The following is a 23,188-nucleotide window of genomic DNA, read 5'->3' as shown; positions in this document are numbered from 1 at the left end:
CAACTATAATTTCATCTACTTCAGAAGATTAAATAAATTGAGTAGGATGCATAATAATGTGAATTGTATTTGGTCTATTAGAAAAATCCTGCTTTGACTTCTTTCATATTTTAAAAAAATATATTTTCAGGTCCATTCAAAGGACAATACTAAGTTTGGGGGAAGAGGGTGGGAAAGTCTAATGAGGCAGCCATGGAACTACAATGGGTGAAATATGTATTATGTAGATGTGCTGGACAGATTACGATGGGAAGGCTAGTTGACGTTACACTTGAAATCTTCAGTTCTGGTGTAGCAGAGGAACTGCGGGAGTCTTTTTAGAAAAATCAATTTTGTGTGCTATGACTGGGATATCTATGTAGGATCTATTTCACTTGCTAGTTCAGTTTACTGCAAAGTTCAACTCATTGCACCACCGAGATTTCCTAGGTATCATAAAGGAAGTGAACTCAAGACAAATAGACAATACTTGAGGGGGTAATTTCCCAGTTGGGGAAGACACTTACTTTTGTTTAGGCTCCCTAAAGAAGTGTAATTGATTGCAGGTCAATCCATTACACCTCTAGCCCTGAAAATGTAAACTTGTTCCAATAAAGCTAAACCTCCTCTTCAGCTGTCCCACAGGTAGTTAGAACTGCTGAACCAGGTGATAAAGGACAAAATAAGCAGTCTGACATTCAACCTATAGGACAGAGTGTCAGCTTTGGCTTACTGGTAGCACTCTCACCTCCCGAGTCAAAAATCATTGATTCAAGCCCCATTTCAGAAACTTAAAGCACAGAAACTAGATTAACACTTCGGTGCAGAACCGAGGGAGTGGTGGAATGTTGGAAGTACTATCTTTCAGATGAAATTGTAGCTTTGTCTGCCCTTTCAGGTGGATGCAAAAGACTCAATGGCAGTTTTTGAAGATGAACAGGGAGTCCTAGCCACTGTTTATTACTCAATTAACATCACTAGGATAGATTATCTGGTCATTTATCTCAGTGTTGTTTATGGGGCCTTGCTCTACATATTGGCTTCCACATTTCTCTATATTACAACAATGGCGAAACTTGAAAAGGATTTCATTATCTGTAAAGCATTTTGAGACATCCTGAGATTGTGAAGGGTGCTATATTAAAGCAAGTTATTTCTTTCTTTAACAAAAATTCCAGTTTATGAATTTGCACCGCATTATTCACAGTGAACAAACACTTGAACTTTACACATACAGTTTGTACTGTGGGAGTGTTCCATAATTCCAATTCTTAGAATAATATGGAACTTTTAATTTATATATTAGGTAATATATCATTAAAACAACCCTGAGTAACATCTCTTACCACTGTTAACTGCAACAACTCATGGATATCAGAATTATATTTGAGTTGTTATGTGCTTGAAACCTTTAAGTCTTATGGCAGAAATGTTCTTTTTAAAGCAAATTCTGCGAAGATCGACAAGGTAAGTGAAAAGAAAAGTCTGCACAGTCTCTTCATAAACTAATCGATGGAAGGGTTATCAACAGTGCTATCAAACGACACTTGCTCAGCAATAACCTGCTCACTGATGCCCAGTTTGGGTTCCGCCAGGGCCACTCAGCTCCTGACCTCATTATAGCCTTGGTCCAAACATAGATAAAAGAGCCGAACTCCAGAGGTGAAGTGAGAGTGACTGCCCTTGACATCAAGGCAGCATTTGACCGAGTATGGCATCAAGGAACCCGAGGAAACCGGAGTCAATGGGAATCAGGGGGGAAACTCTCCACTGGTTGGAGTCATACCCAGCACAAAGGAAGATGGTTGTGGTTGTTGGAGGTCAATCATCTCAGTCCCAGGATGGTACCGCAGGAGTTCCTCAGGGTAGTATCCTAGACCCAACCATCTTCAGCTGCTTCATCAATGATCTTCCCTCCAACATGAAGTCAGAAGTGAGGATGTTCACTGATGATTGCAAATGTTCACCACCATTTGCGACTCCTCAGATACTGAAGCAGCTGTGTCCATGTGCAGCAAGACCTGGACAACATCCAGGGCTGATAAGTGGCAAGTGACATTCGTGCGCACAAATGCCAGGCAATGACCATCTCAAAAAAAGAGAGATTTAACCATCTCCCCTTGACATTCAATGGTAGTACCATCACTGAATCCCCCACTATCAACATCTTGGGGGTCACCATTGGTCAGAAACTGAACTGGAGTAGCCACATAAATGCTGTCACAACAAGAGCAGGTGAGAGGCTGGGAATTCTGCGGCAAGTAACTCACCTCCTGTCTCCCCAATGCCTGTCCACCATCTACAAGGCACAAGTCAGGAGTGTAATGGAATACTCTCCACATGCCTGGATGGGTGCAGCTCCAACAACACTCTAGAAGCTCGACACCATCCAGGACAAAGCAGCCTGCTTGATTGACACCCCATCTACAAACATTCACTCCCTCCACTACCGTGCACAGTGGCAGCAGCGTGTACCATCTACAAGATGCACTGCAGCAACTCGTCAAGGCTCCTTCAACAGCACCTTCCAAACTTGCAACCTCTACCGCCTAGAAGGACAAGGGCTGCAGATGCATGGGAACACCACCACCTGCAAGTTCCCCTCCAAGTCACACACCATCCTGACTTGGAACTATATCGCCGTTCCTTCACTGCCACTGGGTCATAATCCTGGATCTCTCTTCCTAACAGCACTGTGGGTGTACCTACACCACATGGACTGCAGCAGTTCAAGAAGGCAGCTCACCACCACCTTCTCAAGGGCAATTCGGGTTGGGCAATAAATGCTAGCATAGCCTGCCATGTCCACAACCCCCGAACGAGTAAAATTATATTTATTAGATCAAATCAGTTATCAAATTAATGAACTTAATAAAGCAAAAGGATTGCCATAGTTAAACATTATAATAAGAGTTCCAAGGATTATCTGCACATGATTTCTAGCAAGTCAAGATGACCAATTTGGGAGAATGCATTTCAAGGGGGAAGGGGGAAATGCTAGATAAAGTTTTTTTATTCTTTCATGGGATGTGGTCAGCCCTGCACGGTCAACATTTGTTGCCCATCCCTAATTTCCCTTAACAAAGGAGTGGTTTACTTGGCCATTTCAGAGGGCAATTAAGAGTCAATCACATTGCTGTGGGTCTGGAGTCACATATAGGCAAGATCAAGTAAGAACAGCAGATTTCCTTCCATAAAGCACATTAGTGAGCCAGATGGGTTGTTATGATAATCAATGATAGTTTCATGCTTTCTATTATTTCTTTTAACTTCTGATTTTTTTTATTAATTGAATTTAAAGTACACCAGCTGGATGGTGAGAGTTGAACCCTTGTCCCCATGGCATTAGCAATAGCCTCTGGATTACTAGTTTAGTGACATTGCCACTACACCACCCTCTCCCTCACCATACAAAAAAGTGAAGGGAATAGAATGTTATGCTGATAGGGTGAGATGAAGAGAGGGTGGAAAGGAATCATGTGGAGCTTAAACATTGGCATAGGCGATCAAATGGCCTGTTTCTGAGCTGTACATTCCATGTAACATATTGAAAACATGGTCGGGGGTAGCTTACATTTCATTAACCAATGTTAAATGCAGTACCAACATTCGGCAGACAGCAGGATCAGTTTTATATCATACTTGTCCCATTATTATCTTCATTTGCCTTATACCATCATCTTTTTAGTTATTTAATCTCTCCTGCCTTCCACCCGATGACAGGCCTTCCATTTTGTTCTTCGCCACCACCTTTTCCCTGCCAACGGACTTGCTTCAAACCTGTCACAGCCCTAACTTTTCCTAGTTCTCTTGGAAGGTCATGGACCTGCTGGGTTGCTCTCTGCACAGATGGTGCCGGACCTGTTGAGTATTTTTGCTTTGGTGCTGTTGCAGTGTCTGTGCCCTAGGGGGCTCTCTTCCCACAATGCCCCGGGGTGGGATTTCCAAGATGGCCGCTGTGAAAGTGCCTAATGTGAGGGAGAGGGAGTGAAGCGGGAAACCGGCCGGCGGGGCCCCGAGTCTCTCCTCCAGGTGACTGGGGCGCGACACATCAGAAAGACGGGCTATAATAGTACGATGTACGGCCGTGCTGTTCGTGTATTCAGTTGTTTCACTGAATTGTGTGTGCTTTTTGTGAATTGCTAGCTGATATTGTGACTTGGGCTGCAGGACATAACGGTGAGTTCCCGGTAATATTGGTCTTAAAATGTCGATGCTGTTTTCCTATATGCATTTATGAATGAATGAAATTGCAGACACTTCCAACATATGGTATTTGATATGGAGAGATAGGAACAGGCGGCCTTCCCAGGACAGATATATCCCCCCCCGGGTTGATATTCCCTCTCCCGGGGCTGAATTTCCAACACCCGCCCCCCTCACCCCCGGCTCATCAACCATCACTGCAGCACGGACCATGAGGATTAAATCTTGGAAAGCATGGGCTTTATTTGCAGCTTCTTCATAATGTTAGGGATGTGGATGTTGTAAAGAAGCAGAGCTGTCAGACAGCACTTTAAAAAAGGAATTAAAATCTGATAAGTAATTATACTTAAGTGTACCTCATTATGTGACATTGAACCCGCAGAGCAGGAAGGACCTAGTTTCAGCCACTGGCTTCTGAGTTGCCAGAGTCGCTGCAGGAGGGAAACACTGGCTGCTGTAAAATCGTCATTGTGTGGGAGTCAGAAAGGGCCAAACAGTAATGCCCCTCTGTCATATTTCCCGCTGATCCCTCTTGAAGGAGAGCCTCTTGGTTAAGGTTCCAGAGAGCTGCCAGTGCATGTGGGATTGCATGCTGGTGCAAATCACTGCCTTCAGATAGGAGTGAGGGGGAAGAATTATAGGCTTTCGAATATTGGAGTGCCAGAGGGAACGTCAGCATGGATATCAAGAAAACCTAGGCCTGTCTGTTCAAATTTTTAGAAATATTTTCCAATATCTTAACGCTTCCCTTTATCAGTACTAAATGGTTATGAAGGAGAGGAGACAATAACAGTGGGCTTGGGTGGCACTCCATTCTCCGTAAAAATAAAAATCAGTGGAGTGATACCAGAGTATAAATACACAGGAATTACATAATGTTCCAACAGTTATTAGTACCACTGTTGAGACTACTCATTGTGTCACTCACCATGTACGTGAGATATTTTTCTGCAAAAATATCACATTTCTACTACGGTTCCTGTGAGTCGCTGGAACTATTTTATCTGCAAACATGTTTTGTGTTTCAGTGTGATTGTTACCATAATGGAGGCTGTACAGAAGGAGCAACTGATCTTTGCTGCACAGAAAACTTTAAGGATAAAGCAAAGGAAAAAATTATCTGAATCACGTTGCTTGAATCTCTCTGCTGAGATCCTAGCTGTAGATTCAGAATTAAAGCCCACTTTCCTGTTTGATTACAGTCTAGCAAAAGCAGAACAGATCCAGGAATATGTCCAGGAGATACAGAAAATTGGCCTTCTTTCTCAAGATTTACACATCCTCAGCATAGAGGACAATGTACTGATAATAAACTTAAACAAAACCATCAGGCACTTGGAAAGAGCATTGCAAGAAAATGGTGTTCCAGTCATTGATGTTTCTGTGCATAGAGCCAGCCCAAGACTAGCTGAGGCATGTGTTACTAAACAGGTGAAGGCCCACTTGGATCTTATTTTGAAGCACTTGAAATCCCAAGTAGTTCAAAGGGGAAGGAGTGAATCAGGTTTGGTTAGTGCAAGTGAAATCTTCTCTTCAGATTGGAACCTGTGCACGCTGTTTGGATTTCTCCTTGGGTTCCCAGTTTCATACTGGTTTGATTTTAATAAGAGTTTTGAGAATTGCTTGAGCATGACTGAGCTTCGGGTTTTCTCTGTCTCTGTCTTTTGTCCCAGAATTGCTAAAAACCTCAAACATCAAATGTACTCGTTCAGTGTCCCTGAAATCCTCTACTTGGATTTACAGAGCACCATAGAGACTTGGAACAGGGATCTGCAGTCAGACTTTAGCAAGCAATCCAATTTCTCTGAACTCAGGATTTCCACAGAGATCACCTGTCAACCTGCGATTACACTTTAAATATTGTGTCAACGGGGAATGTTGTGTAATTTGGGAAGCATCTATTTAACTGTAAGAAGAAAAATACTGCAGATGCTGGAAATCTGAAATCAAAACAGAAAATGCTGGAAACAAACAGCTGTAGAGTTCTGACGAAACATCATAAGATCTGCAACGTTGATCCGATCTTCCTCTCCACAGATGCTGTGTGACCTGCTCAGTATTTATTTCAATTTCACGACACCTTATTTGCATGGAAGTGCAGCACTGCTTTGTACCAGTCACTAAGCCTGTTCTGTGATCTGTTGATAATCTGTGAAGTCAGAGGGACCCTGGAAAGTTATCAATGTCTTCTGAAGTCAATTAAAAACTATTATGCAATTCATCAATGAATTTCACAAGGATCCCTGACTTTATGAATTCTACTCAACCTGTGCAACTAACGCACAGCATGCAGCCTGTCTGATAACTAGTAAATGCCATAAAGCAGTAGGTTAAGGGGCATTTCCGTATCTTTGTCTTTGGCATATACTGATATCATTTTAAATGTATTTCTTAAATTTTGGGTATATGTTTTCACAAAATAACATACAGATGAAGCAGGCTATCTAGTATTAATTTTCTTAGATCATCCATCTGGGTAATACATTACCTGATACCTCTCAGGTCTTTTCACTGGTTCTTGAATGGTTCTAACATCATTCCTAGAACAGCCTTACTCCAGTTTTAGCCAAAGTCCTATTATTCTGAAGTGGTTCTCTGGATTTTATTTTGACTTGTTCTCAGGGTCTGGGCAACATTGTCAAGGCCCGATTTATTGCCTATCCTTAGTTGCCTTGAGAAGGTGGTGGGCCTTCTTGAACCTCTGCAATTTTGAAGTGGTTCTGTGGAATTACCTTTTTTAAAATCAGTTAATAGCCGATGTAGTTCTTGCAAAGACCCCTTCTACTTTCTTTCAAGGTTTCTAGCAGTTCATTCATGGAAAGGTCAAGAGGAGGTCAATTCAGAAACACAGACTGCTTCCATGTTGACTGTTATTTTCTCTGCAGAAGATGCTGTAACACTACATTTACAATGTGATTTTTTTTTTAGTTTAAACTCTAAAATAAAAGAGGCAACCCATTCTAGGATGTCATGGCACCCATTGTGCTATCAATCACTCTGTTGTCGCTGTGGCAACTTCTGTATTGAGAAACCAAAGCCACTGGTGCAGATACTACCAAAACCAAAAAAGAGTAAAATATAAGACAAGTTAAAACAGGAAGTCATGATTATATTAAAAAATCTGTGTCTCGTCCATGTAACAACTTCCGTATGTAATGGTGGGCGTTTAAATGGAAGACTACAATCTATTTTGACTTCAACATAATGGGAATGCTGGAAGGAGAAATTGTGAACAGTCTATTTGGATCTTTCATGGATCAAAACAGACGTTCAGAGGAGTGCTTACTGTATTGATAAAAGAGAGGATATTGTATACTGGACAACAAGACCTTTGGTATACATTTGCTTAACTACATATTTGTAATTGGAACAAATTATCATTTAGTGAAAAAGACAGTTGCTGATATCATGCTTTTAGATCTTCGTTTACACAAAGAAGTATCATACAACCTATTTGATATTGATTAGGAGAACTGGACTATAAAGATTACGCCATTGAGTTTTCTCAGTAGTAATGATACATGTAATAATTCATAATTTTTGAATAAAGATTTGTGTTTTACACAATCCAGTATTGTTGGAGGATTTGTGAGCTATAGGAAATCTGCAACATACCTATTAATATCCCATTACAATTTGAACAAATATCTTGTCCAGCAATCTCCAGGGCCAACATTATCTCTCGGTACAGTTACCAATAGCTTTTGGACTTACTGGACTCTAGAACAGTGGACAGGTGCATCAAAAATAAAAACACTTGCATGTGTCTGGTTATCTATCAATATCTGTCCAGTATTTTTGACAAATGTAGCAAAATATGAATATATGTAAAACCAGTTTTACAGAAACGCATTAGAGATTAAAACTTCTGTATAATACCACTATTTTGTCTGGTTGTGTTTCTTTTGTTGCTGTGACGTAGAATGATTCTGTTTCCAGATCGTGAAGCAGGAATTGGGATTTCACAATCCACTTAGAAGTGAGCAGAGTTTTATCTAATACATGTTCATCTAATGCATTGAAAGTATTATGGAACATAGTTAGCTCTGAACGTGCAACAAAAGCTTAGCAATTCACTGCAGGCATGCATTTATAAATGAGAACTATTAAGAGATATGTGAAAGGTAGGGCAGATATATTCACGTGATGCTTTTCTGATTTATTCTTGAACCAGGGAGGGTAACATTCCTCAGGTGTCTTATCAATAGACAACCCAAGTGCAACTGCAGATGAATGCCTATTTGTGTCCCTTATCTTTTTTTGAGGTTGGAAGTGTTTACATCATCTTCCTGTCCTTTTTTATTGTTGTCACAGGTAGTTTTGAAAGATTGGAGCATGGCTCAAAAGGTAGTACTATAATTAGGGTTGATTTTGCAACCCATGTTCCTCCATAGTGAGACTTCATGCTGGGATCCTTGCTTTGCAAAATGACCCATTATCATTATGTTCCCTTTGGAATAATCCACAAAAAAAGGCATAATAATTGTATCCTGCTCCAGGCAATTTATTTTTAACAGCTGTCCAATGTCCTACAATAGCAAAGACACTAATATTTTACACATTGTATGTATCCATATATTTTCACAATATAAATATTTAAGGGAGAAAGTTAAACTAAATGAAAATCTAGGTAATATTCATAATCATTTATTTTGTGCTTGCTGCTTTCACACCAAGTTCAAATAAGCTCAGTATAGAGCAATAGTTCTATGTATTAAATTATGAGCACAGTGATTGTGTTCTTGGAATTACAAGTAATTCACAGCATCATGAATGCCACAGTTAGTGTGCAAATATTTGCGGGTTTATTTTGACCACATGAGCAACCTCTTCGAAATTCTACTTTGCCATGTCCTTCTTCTTGGATTATTTTACAATATTCATCTGTGTGGGTTAGCAGTTCTAGCTGTCATGTACAGACCAAGACAGGACCTTCGTCATCGTCAGGGTAAACAAACCTCACTAGGAAGGGATGCGCCATTTTTTATCTTCAGCATAAGTGTAGATTGGCTTTGCAGTCTGGCTCATTCTTTTTGAAAGTACTTAGTCATATTTTCCCCCCTCCCTGTTTTCTTTCATTACCTGTCCCTCCTGGATCATTCACCTGCTACAGCTGAGAGAATGCTGTAGGCATCCTCCTTCCAGGCCATTCTCAGTGTCTTTGTTGGCCAGCTACTAGGATGTGCATGATAAAGGTCCAATGAAGGCTCCATTTGATTTCCTTCCCCCATTCCTGCAACAACATGGTCAAGATTGGATACTCAGCAGAGTGGGAAAATGAGCATGGATCTTGTCATCACGGTGCCCAAAGATGCTGTACCATTCTGCACCCCCTACACCAGCTAGTTTGTGTATAATTTAAAATGTTTATGAAAATTAAACATCCCTGGAGATTAGCATCATAGTGAAATAATTTTTTTAGTTAGAGATACAGCACTGAAACAGGCCCTTCGGCCCCCCAAGTCTGTGCTGACCATCAACCACCCATTTATACTAATCCTACACTAACTCCATATTCCTACCTCATCCCCACCTGTCCCTATATTTCCCTACCACCTACCTATACTAGGTGCAATTTATAATGGCCAGTTTACCTATCAACTTGCAAGTCTTTTGGCATATGGGAGGAAACCGGAGCACCCGGAGGAAACCCACGCAGACACAGGGAGAACTTGCAAACTCCACACAGGCAGTACCCAGAATTGAACCCGGGTCGCTGGAGCTGTGAGGCTGCGGTGCTAACCACTGCGCTGCCCTACCACTGCGCCACCTATATATATTTTGTATATTTTATTGACAATATACAAAGAAAAATACTGCATTTTCAGCTGCCATTTTTGAAGTCAGTAAATAATACTCAATGTGAATGCAGTTTTCATTCCCCTTTATATCTTAAAAATGAACATGACAATGAAGTAATGAGGGAGTTTTAACCACATAGATAGTAAAGCGGATTGTGCTGAAATGGAATTTGTCATCCATGGTTTCTCTCATCTTCCCTTTCCCTAAATAGTAGTTTAAAAATAACACACTCAAAAATAAGAATCACCGACAGACAAGAAATCTGGTTCACTGCCTTTGAAGGAAACAAAGTATTTTTGACATACAGATTACAAAGTTCATCTGGCCCCAGAGCACATCATGCCAACAGTCTGCATGAATTGCTCATCAATTGAGTTTGTTGGACCATCTTGTTATGTAAATAATGTATTTGTTCTGTAAATTCATCAGTGAGCTGCTGAAAATTACCTAACAGAAAGCTGCATTTAGGCAAAAGTGGAATTCTGAGCTTAAATATTACAGAACTGTGAACTTTAGTTCAACTTACCATGTCACATGGGGTAGGGGTGGGTGTGAAACATTTAATTCTAATTAAACATGGTATTCTATTTTCATTGAGGAGTAAAGTTGTTTATTTTCTTCTGTTAAACAGATCATCTCTGATTTCTGTCAGAATGCAAAGGGGCTTGCTGAGTGATGTGTTTGATATGTCACAGCTCTGGTTCCAGACTTGTTCTGTATTGAACACTATTCAAAATCTCACCAATTGTTTGCATTTTAAAATAACTCTGTACCTGAATAATCCTATTTAATAATTTACCATTACAAAAAATGTCAGCCATGGCTGATATTTGTCTTCTGAAGTGACATAAGATGTATTGGAATCCTACATGCTAAGTAAAAACAAGAGACACCATAGCCATTTGATTCAGAGGTTGTAAAATGGGCAAAATGGATTTCAAAACTGATAAAACAAATAAGAGCTATGACAATTATTTGACTATGGTAGTATTTATTATATGATTACTTTTAAGCAAATTCTCAAATGAGCTTTAATGCAAAGTGCTAAAACACTTTGTTTTAGGGCAAGTGCTGTACCTGTGTTAAACAAGAAGGTGCATCACAGCTTCACGAAACATTTTGAATTGTTCTTTTAAATGTAAATGTTCACATTGGAGGGAGAAATACAGATCATGAACAGTGGACCTGTACAGAGATTAGTGAGCTTCTGTTCAGTTAATCATCACATTAATTGCATCAATCACCAGGATTATTTTATCAGGAATAAAAATCTCTCTGAAATCAGTTATAAGAACACAAGAAATAGGAGCAGATAGAGACCATATGACCCATCGAGCCTGCTCCACCATTCAATACGATCATGGCTGATCCTGGGCTTCAATTCCACTTTCCTGCCCGCTCCTCATATCTCGATTCCCCGCGAGACCAAAAATCTATCTATCCCAGCCTTAAATGTATTCGATGATGGAGCATCCACAGCCCTTAGGGTAGAGAATTCCAAAGATTCACAACCCTTTGAGTGAAGTAATTTCTCCTCATCTCAGTCCTGAATGATTGGCCCCTTATCCTGAGACTGTGTTCCCGTGTTCTAGATTCCTTGACCAGTGGGAACAATCTCTCAGCTTCTACCCTATCAAGCCCTTTCAGAATCTTGTATCTCTCAATTAGATCGCCTGTCATTGTTCTAAACACGAGAATATAGGCCCAATTTACTCAGCCTCTCATCATAAAACCCCCTCATCCCAGGGACCAATTTAGTAAATCTTCGCTGCACTGCCTCCAGTGAAAGGATATACTTTCTTAAATGTGGAGACCAAAGCTGCACACAGTATTCCAGGTGCTGTCTCACCAAAGCCCTGTACAATTTTAGTAAAACTTCTTTATTCCTGTACTCCAATCCCCTTGCAATAAAGGCCAACATGCCATTTGCCTTCCTGATAGCCTGCTGCACCGGCATGTTAACTGTGCGTTCCTTGTATAAGTACCCCCAAGTCTCTTACAACAGAACTAACCTCTTACTACTTGATCCTCTAGTGCAAATGAGCTCTGCATTCAAAATGGTGAGTTACAGGTTTTCTATAATAGAAAATTATGCTGCATTTTCCTCAATAAAATCCACCATTCTCTCCCAAAACAGTGACACTATTTTTGTTATTTTTCTTACTATTCCACAGTAAGTGGTTTCATTAGCCTGAGTTTGATTCATTATACTTGAGACATTTGGGCAGCCCTGATGCCTCGTGCAAATCCCTGGCCTTTCACTAATTAGGGACTGGTGTATTTAATATTCAAACATATATCCAACTACTCCCAATCCCTTTTCAAATGCTGATTTTGAAACTCTAATATAAGTGGGAGGTTACTGTGGAAATTTCAAGGACTAAAGTTTTGAAGTTAGGCAGACATTGAGCATGAATGGCACGATCCATGTTTCATCACCATTGGTTTAGATATATTTACTGGAAATGTTGCACTTGCTTACAAGTAGGCTGATTCTCTCCACAAACAATAAAATGTGATGCAGTTACTGTAAACAATTGTCCCCTTTTCTCCCAATTTAAGGGAGCCTCATCACTGGGGGGGGGGGTGTCCAAAGGGCAGTCAGGAAGGCTGCTGCATAACCTGCGCTGATACTTCTCCGTAATCAGTCAGTACGAGATGTATGAATGCAAATCCGATATAAAATATCTCATTGATTTCACTTTCTCCAACTTAAGTGGTGAACCCTCTGCTTTGGGCTGCCATTTGATAACTGAAGTATGTTACATAGGTAAGTAGTCAGAATTACACGCATGATAAGTTACTGATCTCAGTCAGGTTGGCAAGCTTTTGTTCTGTGAGCCTATGCATTTGTCTAATTCTTTTGTATAACATTCATCATGTCCAGTAAATTATTTTTGCAAATGCTAAAATAAAAGTTTTTTTTTTTGGGTGTTCAAAGACTATGCTGGTGGTAAATTGTGCTTTGTACCAACTTCTTAGAAACGGATTTTGTCCAGATTTGCCCAAAGTACAGCAAACCCTGCTACCACTGCAGCCAGCAAGAGGAAGGATAAACATCGACAGCATCGCCTCTATAAGGGACAAAAACATACAGTCAATAAATTACTGGATAAAATCACCCAAGAATCTACCTGAATTGACGGGCTGGATTCTCTAGATCCGCCATCGAAATTGGCAGCTCGCGATAAAAATGTCGGCCCACCCACGCGGGTGCGCGCTGAATTGCCGCCATAATTCCAAGCACAACGGCTCATTTTAAATAGCCATCACGTGGTGGGGGCGCGGCCGTCCGTCCCTAGCAGTGGCGTTAGTCCTACTGGCAAATTTAAATAGATTAAATGAAATAAAATAAATACATTTCTTTTGCCCCTCTCTCACCCCCCCCCGCCATAACAATTAAATTAATTATTTACCCTTCTCCCCACCCCTCACCCCAAAACACTTACATTTACCATCTGAACTCCAACCCCCCAACTGCACAACGTTTATACTATAACCCTTCCCAGTTCCTACCCCCTTGACACTAATTTGACCCCGTTTCCCCCCCACCCCCCCCGCCCCCCCCCCCCCCCCCCCCCATTGAGGAAACTTACCTCCCCTCCCCACCAGTGTTGTGCCTCATTTCCCCAGACGTGGATCCGAAGGCAATGGCAGTGCTGGCCACTGGGGTGAAGATTGCGGCGGGACATTAGAAGGCGACGGGACAGTAATTAATTAAGGTGTTTTAATTTATTTAAATATTTAAGTTGCAGTCCCGTCACCGAGTGGGGGTGGTGGGGATGGTGGTGGTCGCCACGAGGCCTCACCGCCGCTGGCAATATCGGGCTGGGCCCTGCCAGCATCAAGGTCCATGGCGGGCCTCATCCGGGGCCGTCTTCATACCCCCCCCCCCCCCGCCACGGATCTCGATGTCGAGGGCTCTATAGAATCCAGCCCTATGTGTGTATTGTTATGACCAGGTGAGAAAGGTGTCTGGGGGTCTTTTACTGTCTTCACCTTGTCTTACTGTAATAGGGTTTAATTTTTAAACACACTGTGTTTTGAGCTCCCCCCAGTGAATCCTTGTTCACCACTTTCCAATTATAAGGCAAAGAAATGAGCATACATTGGCTTTCTTAGATTTAAAGAAGAAAAATGAAATTTATTATACCTTAAACTTAAACTCTAATTTGGTTAATGCCTACGGATACACGCCGTGCCCCATGCTAGTATGCATACATGATATGCACATGCAAATAGGGACAGAAAAGAGCAGAAGAAAAATAAAGTGAAAAGGTTTGAGGCAATCTCAGTAGAGGGGTTTTTACTGTGCTTCGAACTCGCTGTCTTCCTTGATTGTAGGTTGTCTTGCTTTTCGTTGGGGCCCAGTATTCTTCTTAAACCTTGTTCACTGTAGGAGGCTTTTCTCTCTTGGGTTTCATATATCTTCAATGGTTTTCAGTTCCATGAGACAAAGATAGGAGCAGACAGGAGAGAGATCTTTTCGATCCAGGAGAAAAGAGTTTTCAACACTCTGTGGCAAGTTCAAATTCAAACAGCCAGTTAGTCATGTGACTAAACTGGTCTGACCAGGTCTTCTGTGTATTAGAGACGCAGGAACTGGGTCCTTTGTTCCAACACTGTCTGTTAGTATGCAAAAAAGCTCTTTCCGGCGAGGGACCTGGCAACTCCTTGTGATAGGCCCTCTTCCCAGCAACATTTTAAAGTTTTTAATGTTCATGTGGCAAAATAATGTGATGAAAATTGATAAGCAATATAAGGGAAGAACTCCTGTTTTCCCCAAATATCCTTCACATGCTTGGAAAAATTCTGAATATTTATTTTGTCTGCACATTAAATATATGAGTGACTTCAAGAACATATGAAATAGGAACAGGAGTAGACCATTCGGCCTCTTGAGCTTACTCCACCATTCATTACGATCATGTATGATCTTCTACCTCAAGTCCACTTTCCTGCCCGCTCCGCATAACCCTTGATTCTCTGACAGATCAAAAATTTATCAATTTCAGTCTTGAATATGCTCAACGATGGAGCAACCACAACCCTCTGGGGTTGATAATTCCAAAGATTCACAACCCTCTGAGTGAAGAAATGTCTCCACATCTCAGTCCTCAACGATTGATGCATTATCCTGAGCCTGTGCCGTTGTGTTCTAGATTCCCCAGACAGCAAAAACAAGCTCTCAGTGTCTGCCCTGTCAAGCCCCTTCAGAATCTTGTATGTTTCAATGGGCTGGGTTTTAACAAGCCCTCGACGTCATGATCCGTGGCGGGGGGAACCTGACGATGGCGCCAGATGAAGCCCGCCGCGGACCTCCGCCAGCAGGGCCCACCCAGATCCTTCCGGTGGCGGCAAGGCTCTGTGGCGGCCCCCTGCCGCTGGGCGACGGGACAATTTAAATATGCAAATCAATACAATTAATACATTTAAATACACTTGCCTCCAATCTTGAAGGCCGGCGTGGCAGCCAGCACTGCCACGCCTTCAGATCCCCGTCTGGGGAAACGAGGCACCACACTAGTGGGGAGGGGGGAGGAGGTAAGTTTGTCAGTGTGGGGGGGACGGGGTCAAATAAACGTGTAGGGGATGGTGGGAAGGGTTGAACCTTAAACTTTGTGCAGTTTGGAGAGGGGAAGGTCAGATGTAAAAGGTAAGTGTTTTGGAGGGGAAAAAGTGCAAATAATTATTGTAATTGTTATGGTGGGGTATGGGAAAGGGGCTTAAGAAATTTATTTATTTAATTTTGGGGGATCGTTCTTTAAAATTTAAAAATGTCGGAAGGGCTGGCTCTCCTTTAAAAACGGTGCCAGTACGTGCGCACGGGCAGCTGATGCCATTGCCAGGGACAGACAGCTTACCCTCTCCACGTGATTGGGGGGGCGCGGGCTGCCTGGCTATTTAAATGAGCTGTCACACTTAAGATCACGGCGGCTCTTTGGCGTACGGCCTGCATGGGCGAGCTGCCATTTTCTGAGCTCATCCCCGGCTCTTAAAATCCAGCCCAATAAGATCACCTCTTGTTCTTCTAAACTCCAGGTAGTATAGGCTCAATTTACTCAGCCTCTTATCATAGGACAACCATCTCATCCCAGGAACCAATCTAGTGAACTTTCACTATGCCACCTTCAAGGCAAGTATATCCTTCCATAGATATGGAGACCAAAACTGTGCACAGTAGTCCAGGTGTAGTCTCACCAAAGCCCTAAACAATTGTAACAAGACTTCCTCATTCATGTACTCCAAACCCCTTGCAGTAAAGGCCAACATGCAATTTGCCTTCCTAATTGCTTGCTGCACCTGCATGCTAATTTTCTATGCTCCTTGTATGAGTCTGCGCAAGTATCTGAATATCATCATTTATAAGTTTCATGCCTTTAAAAAAAATTCTGTTTTTCTATTCTTACTCCTAAACCATATTATGGAACTTAACATATTGGCAGCTTCAATGTTATTCTGTGCAGCATTACACATAGTTCATGTCTATGTGATATCTAGTTGTATGTTGAATTCTAGATGAATGATAGAATTGCTGTTCTAGATGAATGGCATGTTCCACTTTGATATATTCTAGATTAATCCAATACAAGGCAACATGACCTAGTCCAAACCAAAGTGATATCATGCAGTATATTGTACCGCTCTATATCTATGTGATAACTTTAAGAATAACAAAAGAATTCTCAAAATGTTCTATGCAGGAATATTTAGTGCATCGATCTTTCGGGCCCAATTTTATCTCATTCAAAACCCATTCACTTACGGTTAAAATCGAGCCCCTAGTTTCTGTCAAATCTGCAGTTTAGCTGGCCATAAGGTCATGTTACGTTGTGAGTGAATAATATATTTCATAATGTTTAATGCAGCATCTTTTTGCTAGTGCTTACCTAACGTTCCTATTCTTCAGTGTATTATCCTGGTCTTCCAGTCTCCCTTACTCACTGCACTTTCCCAGCTTCTCCCCCTCACCGGCCTGCTGCACAAAGTTTGTTCTTGGATTTTCTTCCTCCTGAATTGTGGGTCACAAATACTGTTTCTCGTCTTTCCCTTTCTTATCAGCACTATAATATTCTGTTTGTGAAAATTGGTCACACCCTCTATTTTTCTCTACCTTATGATAATAAATTGTGACATGACCAAGATGCAGCTAGATAACAATGTGGCCCCTTCTCATTCCTCTAAATTCATTACCATTATCTCCCTGTTCACAAACTACTGAGAAGCTTCTACTTAACATACTGGATATGTATCAGCTTCCTCTCATGTTATTCCCAAACCATAAAGACACTAACTTATTACTCTACTGTGAAGCTCATAAGAAGCATCGTTTCCCCTGATTTAGAGTTGAGGGGGGCAATCTTCTTGATGGTTGGCCCAAAAGCTCTCTTAATGCCATCATACATTCCTCTGATGTTTCCGGTGTCGGAGGCCAGCTGAATACGACTGTATAGGTGTTGCATCAAGGTCACGGACCTGAGACATAACTCTGTTTCTCTCTCCACAGATGCTGCCAGACCTCCTGAGTAATTCCAGCACTTTCTGTTTTTATTCCAAAAAGTATATTATTTGACAACCAAATCGATTTACAAAATGTAGTTTAGTGAATTCATGAAAAAGGAGCTCTTGTGTTTGATTTCAGGCCTTGAAATAAAATCTGGTAATTTATTGCCTGCTATCTGTTAAACTCTGGTATTTGTTTAGCCAGTTCTCACCTTGCGTTGTGACTGCAGATGATTTCAGAACCTCACCTGCACATGTTTCTTCTGAAACCTCTTTGACTCAATCCGGGGTTGCTGCGGGTTTTTAAAACAGGCACGATGCTCATTTTGCGCAATGCTGAGCTTTGAGTGAAGTTCGGTGCACTGTAGGGTTGATGGGAAACAGCAGATTACACAAGTGAGGAAAATAAAAGGGCCCCGAAACAGAATCAAGAGGCAATAATCCTTACTAATGGTCCCCAATACAGATGAAATCTAAATAAGCTAACAGAGATTTCCACCTCCAATAAAGAACATGGTTAAGACTATTTATCATTTTGAACTGCATATAGAGATTGAACAGTCCAAGTATTGTGATGATCATGCACTGTGCTATGTTCTGTGGTGTATCCCAGAAATACATCACACGATGACTATGAAATCATCACAGCATCAACAGTCAGAATGGACTATCTTCAGCTGAAAAACTGAACATGCCTTTTTGCTCACTTAGCTTTCAGTAGAATACATACCTAGAATGAACAAAGCCGTGCTTATGTGTGTAAAATATGAATTTTTAAATTTATTTTAAAATTCTCATTGTGTAAAAACAGTTCTGTTGCAGCAATGAGCTGTAATTGAAATCTCTATTTGAATGAACATGTCATTTCATGCCATTATAGACAAGCATTAAACCAACAAGCACTGGAATGTGCACCTTAGTTTCTGAGAGGAAATTTGATGTGACGCGAAACTTCTAAATCCATCGCTTTATTTTTCATTTAACTTAATTTAAAGCTCTTGCCATGTAAAACATGTTGTTTCAAAATCAGTCAGCCTAACTTCTAGGGACTGAGCACTACAAGGAGTGAAATATACTTCTCTTTATTTCAGTATTAGATTGGTATGAAATACTTATGAAGATTAATTTAAGATGCCTTTTACAGTCCTACCGTGTTATTAGTATTACAGAAAAAGCACCTCGTTCCTGGCTGTATGAATAAATTAAAATACTTGAGCCAAATTTTTCCAACCCAGGTACTACTTTAGTTTCTAAAAGGGAGCCTCAGTATTAATGCTCTTTAAAAAAAAACTCTTACAAAGAATTATTATAAATGAACACTTTGCTTTCCACAGGTTTTGGTTTTTATTTTTGCACATTTGGGGCTGTACACATAATATTTATATTTAACATTGAGTGTGGGGTCACTTGAGTCAATGATTAGTTTTCTCACCTCCTTCTCTTTGGTGTGGAGCAGGGCTGACTGTCTTTCCAATTGGTTGGTCAGCTCGCTGATCTTCAGCTGAAGAGCCTGAAGATGGTGCTCACTCCTGGTGCTAAACACATCTAGAATGAATCAAATCCAAGCTTAACATTGATACTCAAATGTTGAATTAATTGGGAGTTACTGTGATCTCTCTACTAACCCTTCTGCTGCATAATTTTCTCTTGCGCTGTTGTCTGGATGGTTTTCTTCTGTAACATGTCTGCAATTTGAAGGAAAAAAAAGTATTGAAAAAGATTACTGTCAGGCACATAGTTAATGCCTCATCTCAGCTGCATTTCATCTCTACTCGAGAACAAATCTACGTTCGTGCACGAACATAGGAAATAGGACCAGAGGTAAGCCATTCGGCCTCTTGAGCCTGCTCCGCTATTCAACTAGATCATGGTTGATCGTCTCCCTCAACCCATTTTCCCCCAACTATTACTGGTTTGTTCCATAACTTTTGCAGCTCTCTGTGGCAGTTGTCAGGTTCTGCCATGAGCTGGAGACTTCTCCAAAACTGCTGACATCATGGAGTTGGCAGGGTGTGCAGTAAGGCAGGAAATCTAGATCTGCAATCTCCCGGGCTGCTGGAGGCAAGCTCCGATTCCGCAAAGCTCCTGGTCATTCCAGGAGGTTTGGGAACTCTATCACAACTACCCACTGCTGCCTCATCTGAAACACTTATGCAAAGGCCTAGATCATTCTTTCAGGCCTGTGGTGACATCCTGCTGCTGCCCAAAATCTCACTCCCGTCTATAGGATAGCGATCACTTCCCACCAGGTGAGGCCGGGAGACAGGCGAGACCCATGAAGACGAGGCCTGGGAGTTTAAGTGTCCTGGGCCTTATGTGCTCTGGAAGGCTGGATAGATCCCATGCACCTCGGTCCCCATGTGCAGAACTCATGCCAGGAGTCAAAGCATAGGCTTATGTCTCCGGAATTTGGTATTATTCTGATGGACTTGCCTTAATTTAAACTTGAAAGCATCCTTTGTTAGTTGAAACTTTATGGCCCACGTTTTCATCTGAGCAGGAGATTGAAAAAAAATTCCCTTTGGCTTACAGCGACAATTTAATAAAAATACATTCTCTTTAAATTTACACGCAGAGGAAAGGTTCCCCCCAGTCCAACATCCTGGCTTTTGATGGATTCTTGAAGTAACATCCAACCTTTGGAATTGTTCTCACAGCAAGTTGAACTGTCCTGGCCTTTCAGGTAATGGATCAGTAAGTTTTAGCTTTCGATCCAAATTTGGCGTGTCACAGAACAGGCAACATTCTCATTCACGTCCAAACTACTTCATCCAATCAACAGTGTCGTACTAATTAAATAAAACAGAGGAAACTATATTGTCTATAGTAGGAGTACACACTGCACTGTATATTTAATGTGGGCTGCGTTGTCCACTTCAGGTCATGTTGGCACATTTTCTATTGTAATACGAATCTACAGTGACATCAACACTACAGAAGAAGGTCACACACTTACCCTGTAGGCTGCTGATTGTAGATGCCATCATCCATTTCTGCTCCTCTGTATTTTGTAGTTTAGCTGGAAGAAAAAGCCATCTAGAGTTATTCCCAGCTCACAATATAGCTGGACATGGTGAAAGTTTCAACCCCTTCCAAGGTCAGATAGCACATAACCTGAGCAGAAGCACTGCATGTCTCTGAACTATCTGACTGTACAATTTGACCTTCAGTTTCAGAAGATAATCCTTGAATAATGCTGTGGCAGCAAATTTTAAACAGTACACTCTTTTATCAAATGCTTACCTTTGCCTTCCTCCAGACACCAGCGCTGCTTCCTTGTTTGCAGCTGGTTGGCTGTATTGACTTGGTTGATGTCCACTCAATATGCAACTTATATCAGTTCTTTTAATGGAGGATGGGGGAACCTTCAGTCCAAAATATGGCCACCTTCCTTTGGCACACCAGCTGCAGCAGAACCATTGGCTGGAATTTTATGTGGAGCCTGCAGACGTGGCTTCTTCCTCTTTGAGGCTGAATGTCCCGCCTCCAGGAGCTGCTGGCCAATCAGAGGACTGGTAGCTCTTCAGTCCCAGCAGCACCACTGGGAGTGGAGGCCATTGCTAGGACTGTACCCAGCAAGAGGAGCCATGATGGACTCCAGCCTCGGAACAGGTAAGTGGAGTTGGGCCTCGCCGGGGACAATCGGCCAAGCCCCGGTGAACAGTTGGGGGGGGGGGGGGGAGGGGTGCGTGTTTCAGTAGGGTGGCCTGCGCTGCTGGCGGGGCCCTCCATGGAGCTTTAATTGGCAACTCAAGGGCCTCAATTGGCCTAAGGACAGGCAGGATGCCTGTCACCTCCCCTGCCACTAAAAAGATAGCAGCGGGGGTGGGTAGGCGATGGGCAGGGCACTCACACCATCTTACACAATTTTACGACCCCCGAACCTGCCTCTAGCTTGCTCCCAGGGGGTGAGCATTAACTCTTGGTATCAAAGACAGTTTTCTCCTTTTATGGGGGCTGCATGTATTTAAGAGCTGCTTGCTCACTGTGATGTAGTTTTTTGGGGCCACTTACTCACAGCTAGGTTTGGTACCGACCAACTCTCAGCTTTTCCTGTGCATATTGCCTATTTAAATTGGGGATCTGGTCATAAGTCGCAGAATTCATTGCAGCCCACCCACTACCGGAGCTGAGGAGTCTGGACCATGGGGCAACAGACCCAATTTCCATGTCTAAGTTCACAGGTGAGAATTGTGTCTTGTGCAACGTACCAGAGATCAGTGTGCAAGAATTCTACTCCTGCAGGAATCAGCAGCCCTGCAAATCCACAGGGACAACACTGCAGCATAAGTGCATGGATGTGCCCACTGGTAGTTTCTAGTAAGGGGGAAGATTCCCTGATTTTCACATCAACAATGGGCATCCATGCCACTAGAATTGCCACTCTCAGAGGGGCTGGTGCCAGGATTAAAGGCGTGAACACCCAGGTAGGCTTCACATTTGCCGGCCAGCAGACTTGCATGCTTGCTTTCACGGGGCATACGATTCACTGCTACTTCTCCAGGCCAGGAGCAAAGAGACCCCCTCTCGCGCTACACCTCTTCTGCCACATGTGACCTTGTTTGAGGTGGGCAGAGGCTCAGTAAAAACTGGCAGCAATACTTTGTATTCAAGGCCAAATTCCTCATTCTTCTGCCACTCTCACAGCAGGAGTGCACCAGAAGGGCTGCAGACTTGCATTCCCAGTGTCATAGGAAGGGTGTGAAGGAAACTGGAGAGGCAAACAATGTCTGAAATTAACTTTCCCTGCAGTAGTAGTGTCATGTTTCAACAGATGCAAAATTAAACTATAAACAAGTTGGATTATCGCCAGGCCACAAAGAGGCTATTCTGTTACTTTAGCTCTCTGTCCCTCCACATTTTATATTACATTGTCACGCTGATGTGAAATAGTTTGGATGCAAATCAATGCTATAGCAGAGTCAGGACATTGATCTGGATCCTGTGTACATTTAAAAAGTATGAGATCCACCTCTGGACTGTAGTCTCACACCACTTGAGCTTTCCACTAAATGACATATAACACCAGACTCTTCCGAAGCCAAGTTTAAAAAAAGTTCCCAAGTGGTTCATTGGACAGGTAGTTGTTTTAATGTTTTCAGTGTTATCAAGTAACACTGCCCACATTAACAGTAAAATTTAAGCAGCTGACGAGTAGAGTTACTGATCTCAGAGTCCCATATCTGCGGATAACACCACCCTCACTTTAGCTGCTCTTTGAGTCCTTACTGCAGTTTGTGTCTGTCTTCTTGTGTTGCTGTCTGTCTTGATCTCACTCTTTCAGCGCTGTATTGCTACATGCCAGAAATGAACTAAATGCCTTGTTCACAATTGGTTCCCCAACAGGCACATTAGTTCATTTGATGCTGTATCCATTCTCACTGGCAATGGTGCACTATTTACGTACAACTAAAACTTTGCTCATTATTCCGATAAAAATAAATTTCAGGGTCTTAATTGCAACATTCCAACACAGAGATAAGTTTACTTGCCAATGAGCTTACTTGACACTATTGTAGACACAATGGTACACCGCCAAGGGCAGTTTTGCTCCATTGAAAGTGATAATGCCTTCATCTCAAATTCCTCTCTCTAATTGAGGTGTCAACCCATTTTATCATAAACAGCAGAATGCGGAATTTCAGATACATATTCATGCCACCTTATGTAATAATTTCAAGGCCCAAAGATTACTTTT

The 23,188-nt window shown here is 41.9% G+C and overlaps 2 protein-coding genes across 6 annotated transcripts in view; one reads left to right on the top strand and one right to left on the bottom strand.

Moving 5' to 3' along the window:
• Positions 1 to 3,914: 3,914 nt before the first annotated feature.
• c25h1orf74 (chromosome 25 C1orf74 homolog) lies at positions 3,915 to 8,058 on the top strand. The gene is made up of 2 exons (XM_068057266.1): positions 3,915 to 4,158; positions 5,214 to 8,058. Exon 2 carries the CDS (start codon positions 5,230 to 5,232, stop codon positions 6,040 to 6,042), a length of 813 nt encoding a protein of 270 aa, XP_067913367.1. The 5' UTR covers positions 3,915 to 4,158; positions 5,214 to 5,229; the 3' UTR covers positions 6,043 to 8,058.
• A 617-nt stretch (positions 8,059 to 8,675) lies between these two features.
• The window catches only part of traf3ip3 (TRAF3 interacting protein 3), a 45,063-nt gene continuing 30,550 nt past the window's right edge, over positions 8,676 to 23,188 (bottom strand). Inside the window, exons 11-16 of one of the 5 annotated variants that reach the window (XR_010977484.1) lie at positions 20,447 to 20,509; positions 19,116 to 19,175; positions 18,923 to 19,035; positions 17,739 to 17,852; positions 13,122 to 13,306; positions 8,676 to 9,418 (exon numbers count right to left, since the gene is read on the bottom strand). Coding sequence is in view for 3 of the 5 variants with exons in the window: in XM_068057263.1 (XP_067913364.1) it covers positions 12,966 to 13,061; positions 17,739 to 17,852; positions 18,923 to 19,035; positions 19,116 to 19,175; positions 20,447 to 20,509 (446 nt within the window). In the remaining 2 variants the exon portion in view is untranslated. Of the gene's footprint in view, positions 9,419 to 10,054; positions 13,062 to 13,121; positions 13,307 to 16,877; positions 17,000 to 17,702; positions 17,853 to 18,922; positions 19,036 to 19,115; positions 19,176 to 20,446; positions 20,510 to 23,188 lie in introns of those variants that run through there. The other 4 variants (XR_010977483.1, XM_068057264.1, XM_068057263.1 and 1 more) reach the window with 4 other exon arrangements.

This window comes from Heterodontus francisci, chromosome 25 (genome assembly GCF_036365525.1).
Source record: "Heterodontus francisci isolate sHetFra1 chromosome 25, sHetFra1.hap1, whole genome shotgun sequence".
NCBI lineage: Eukaryota > Metazoa > Chordata > Chondrichthyes > Heterodontiformes > Heterodontidae > Heterodontus > Heterodontus francisci.
This window is presented reverse-complemented; position numbering and strand designations above follow the sequence as displayed.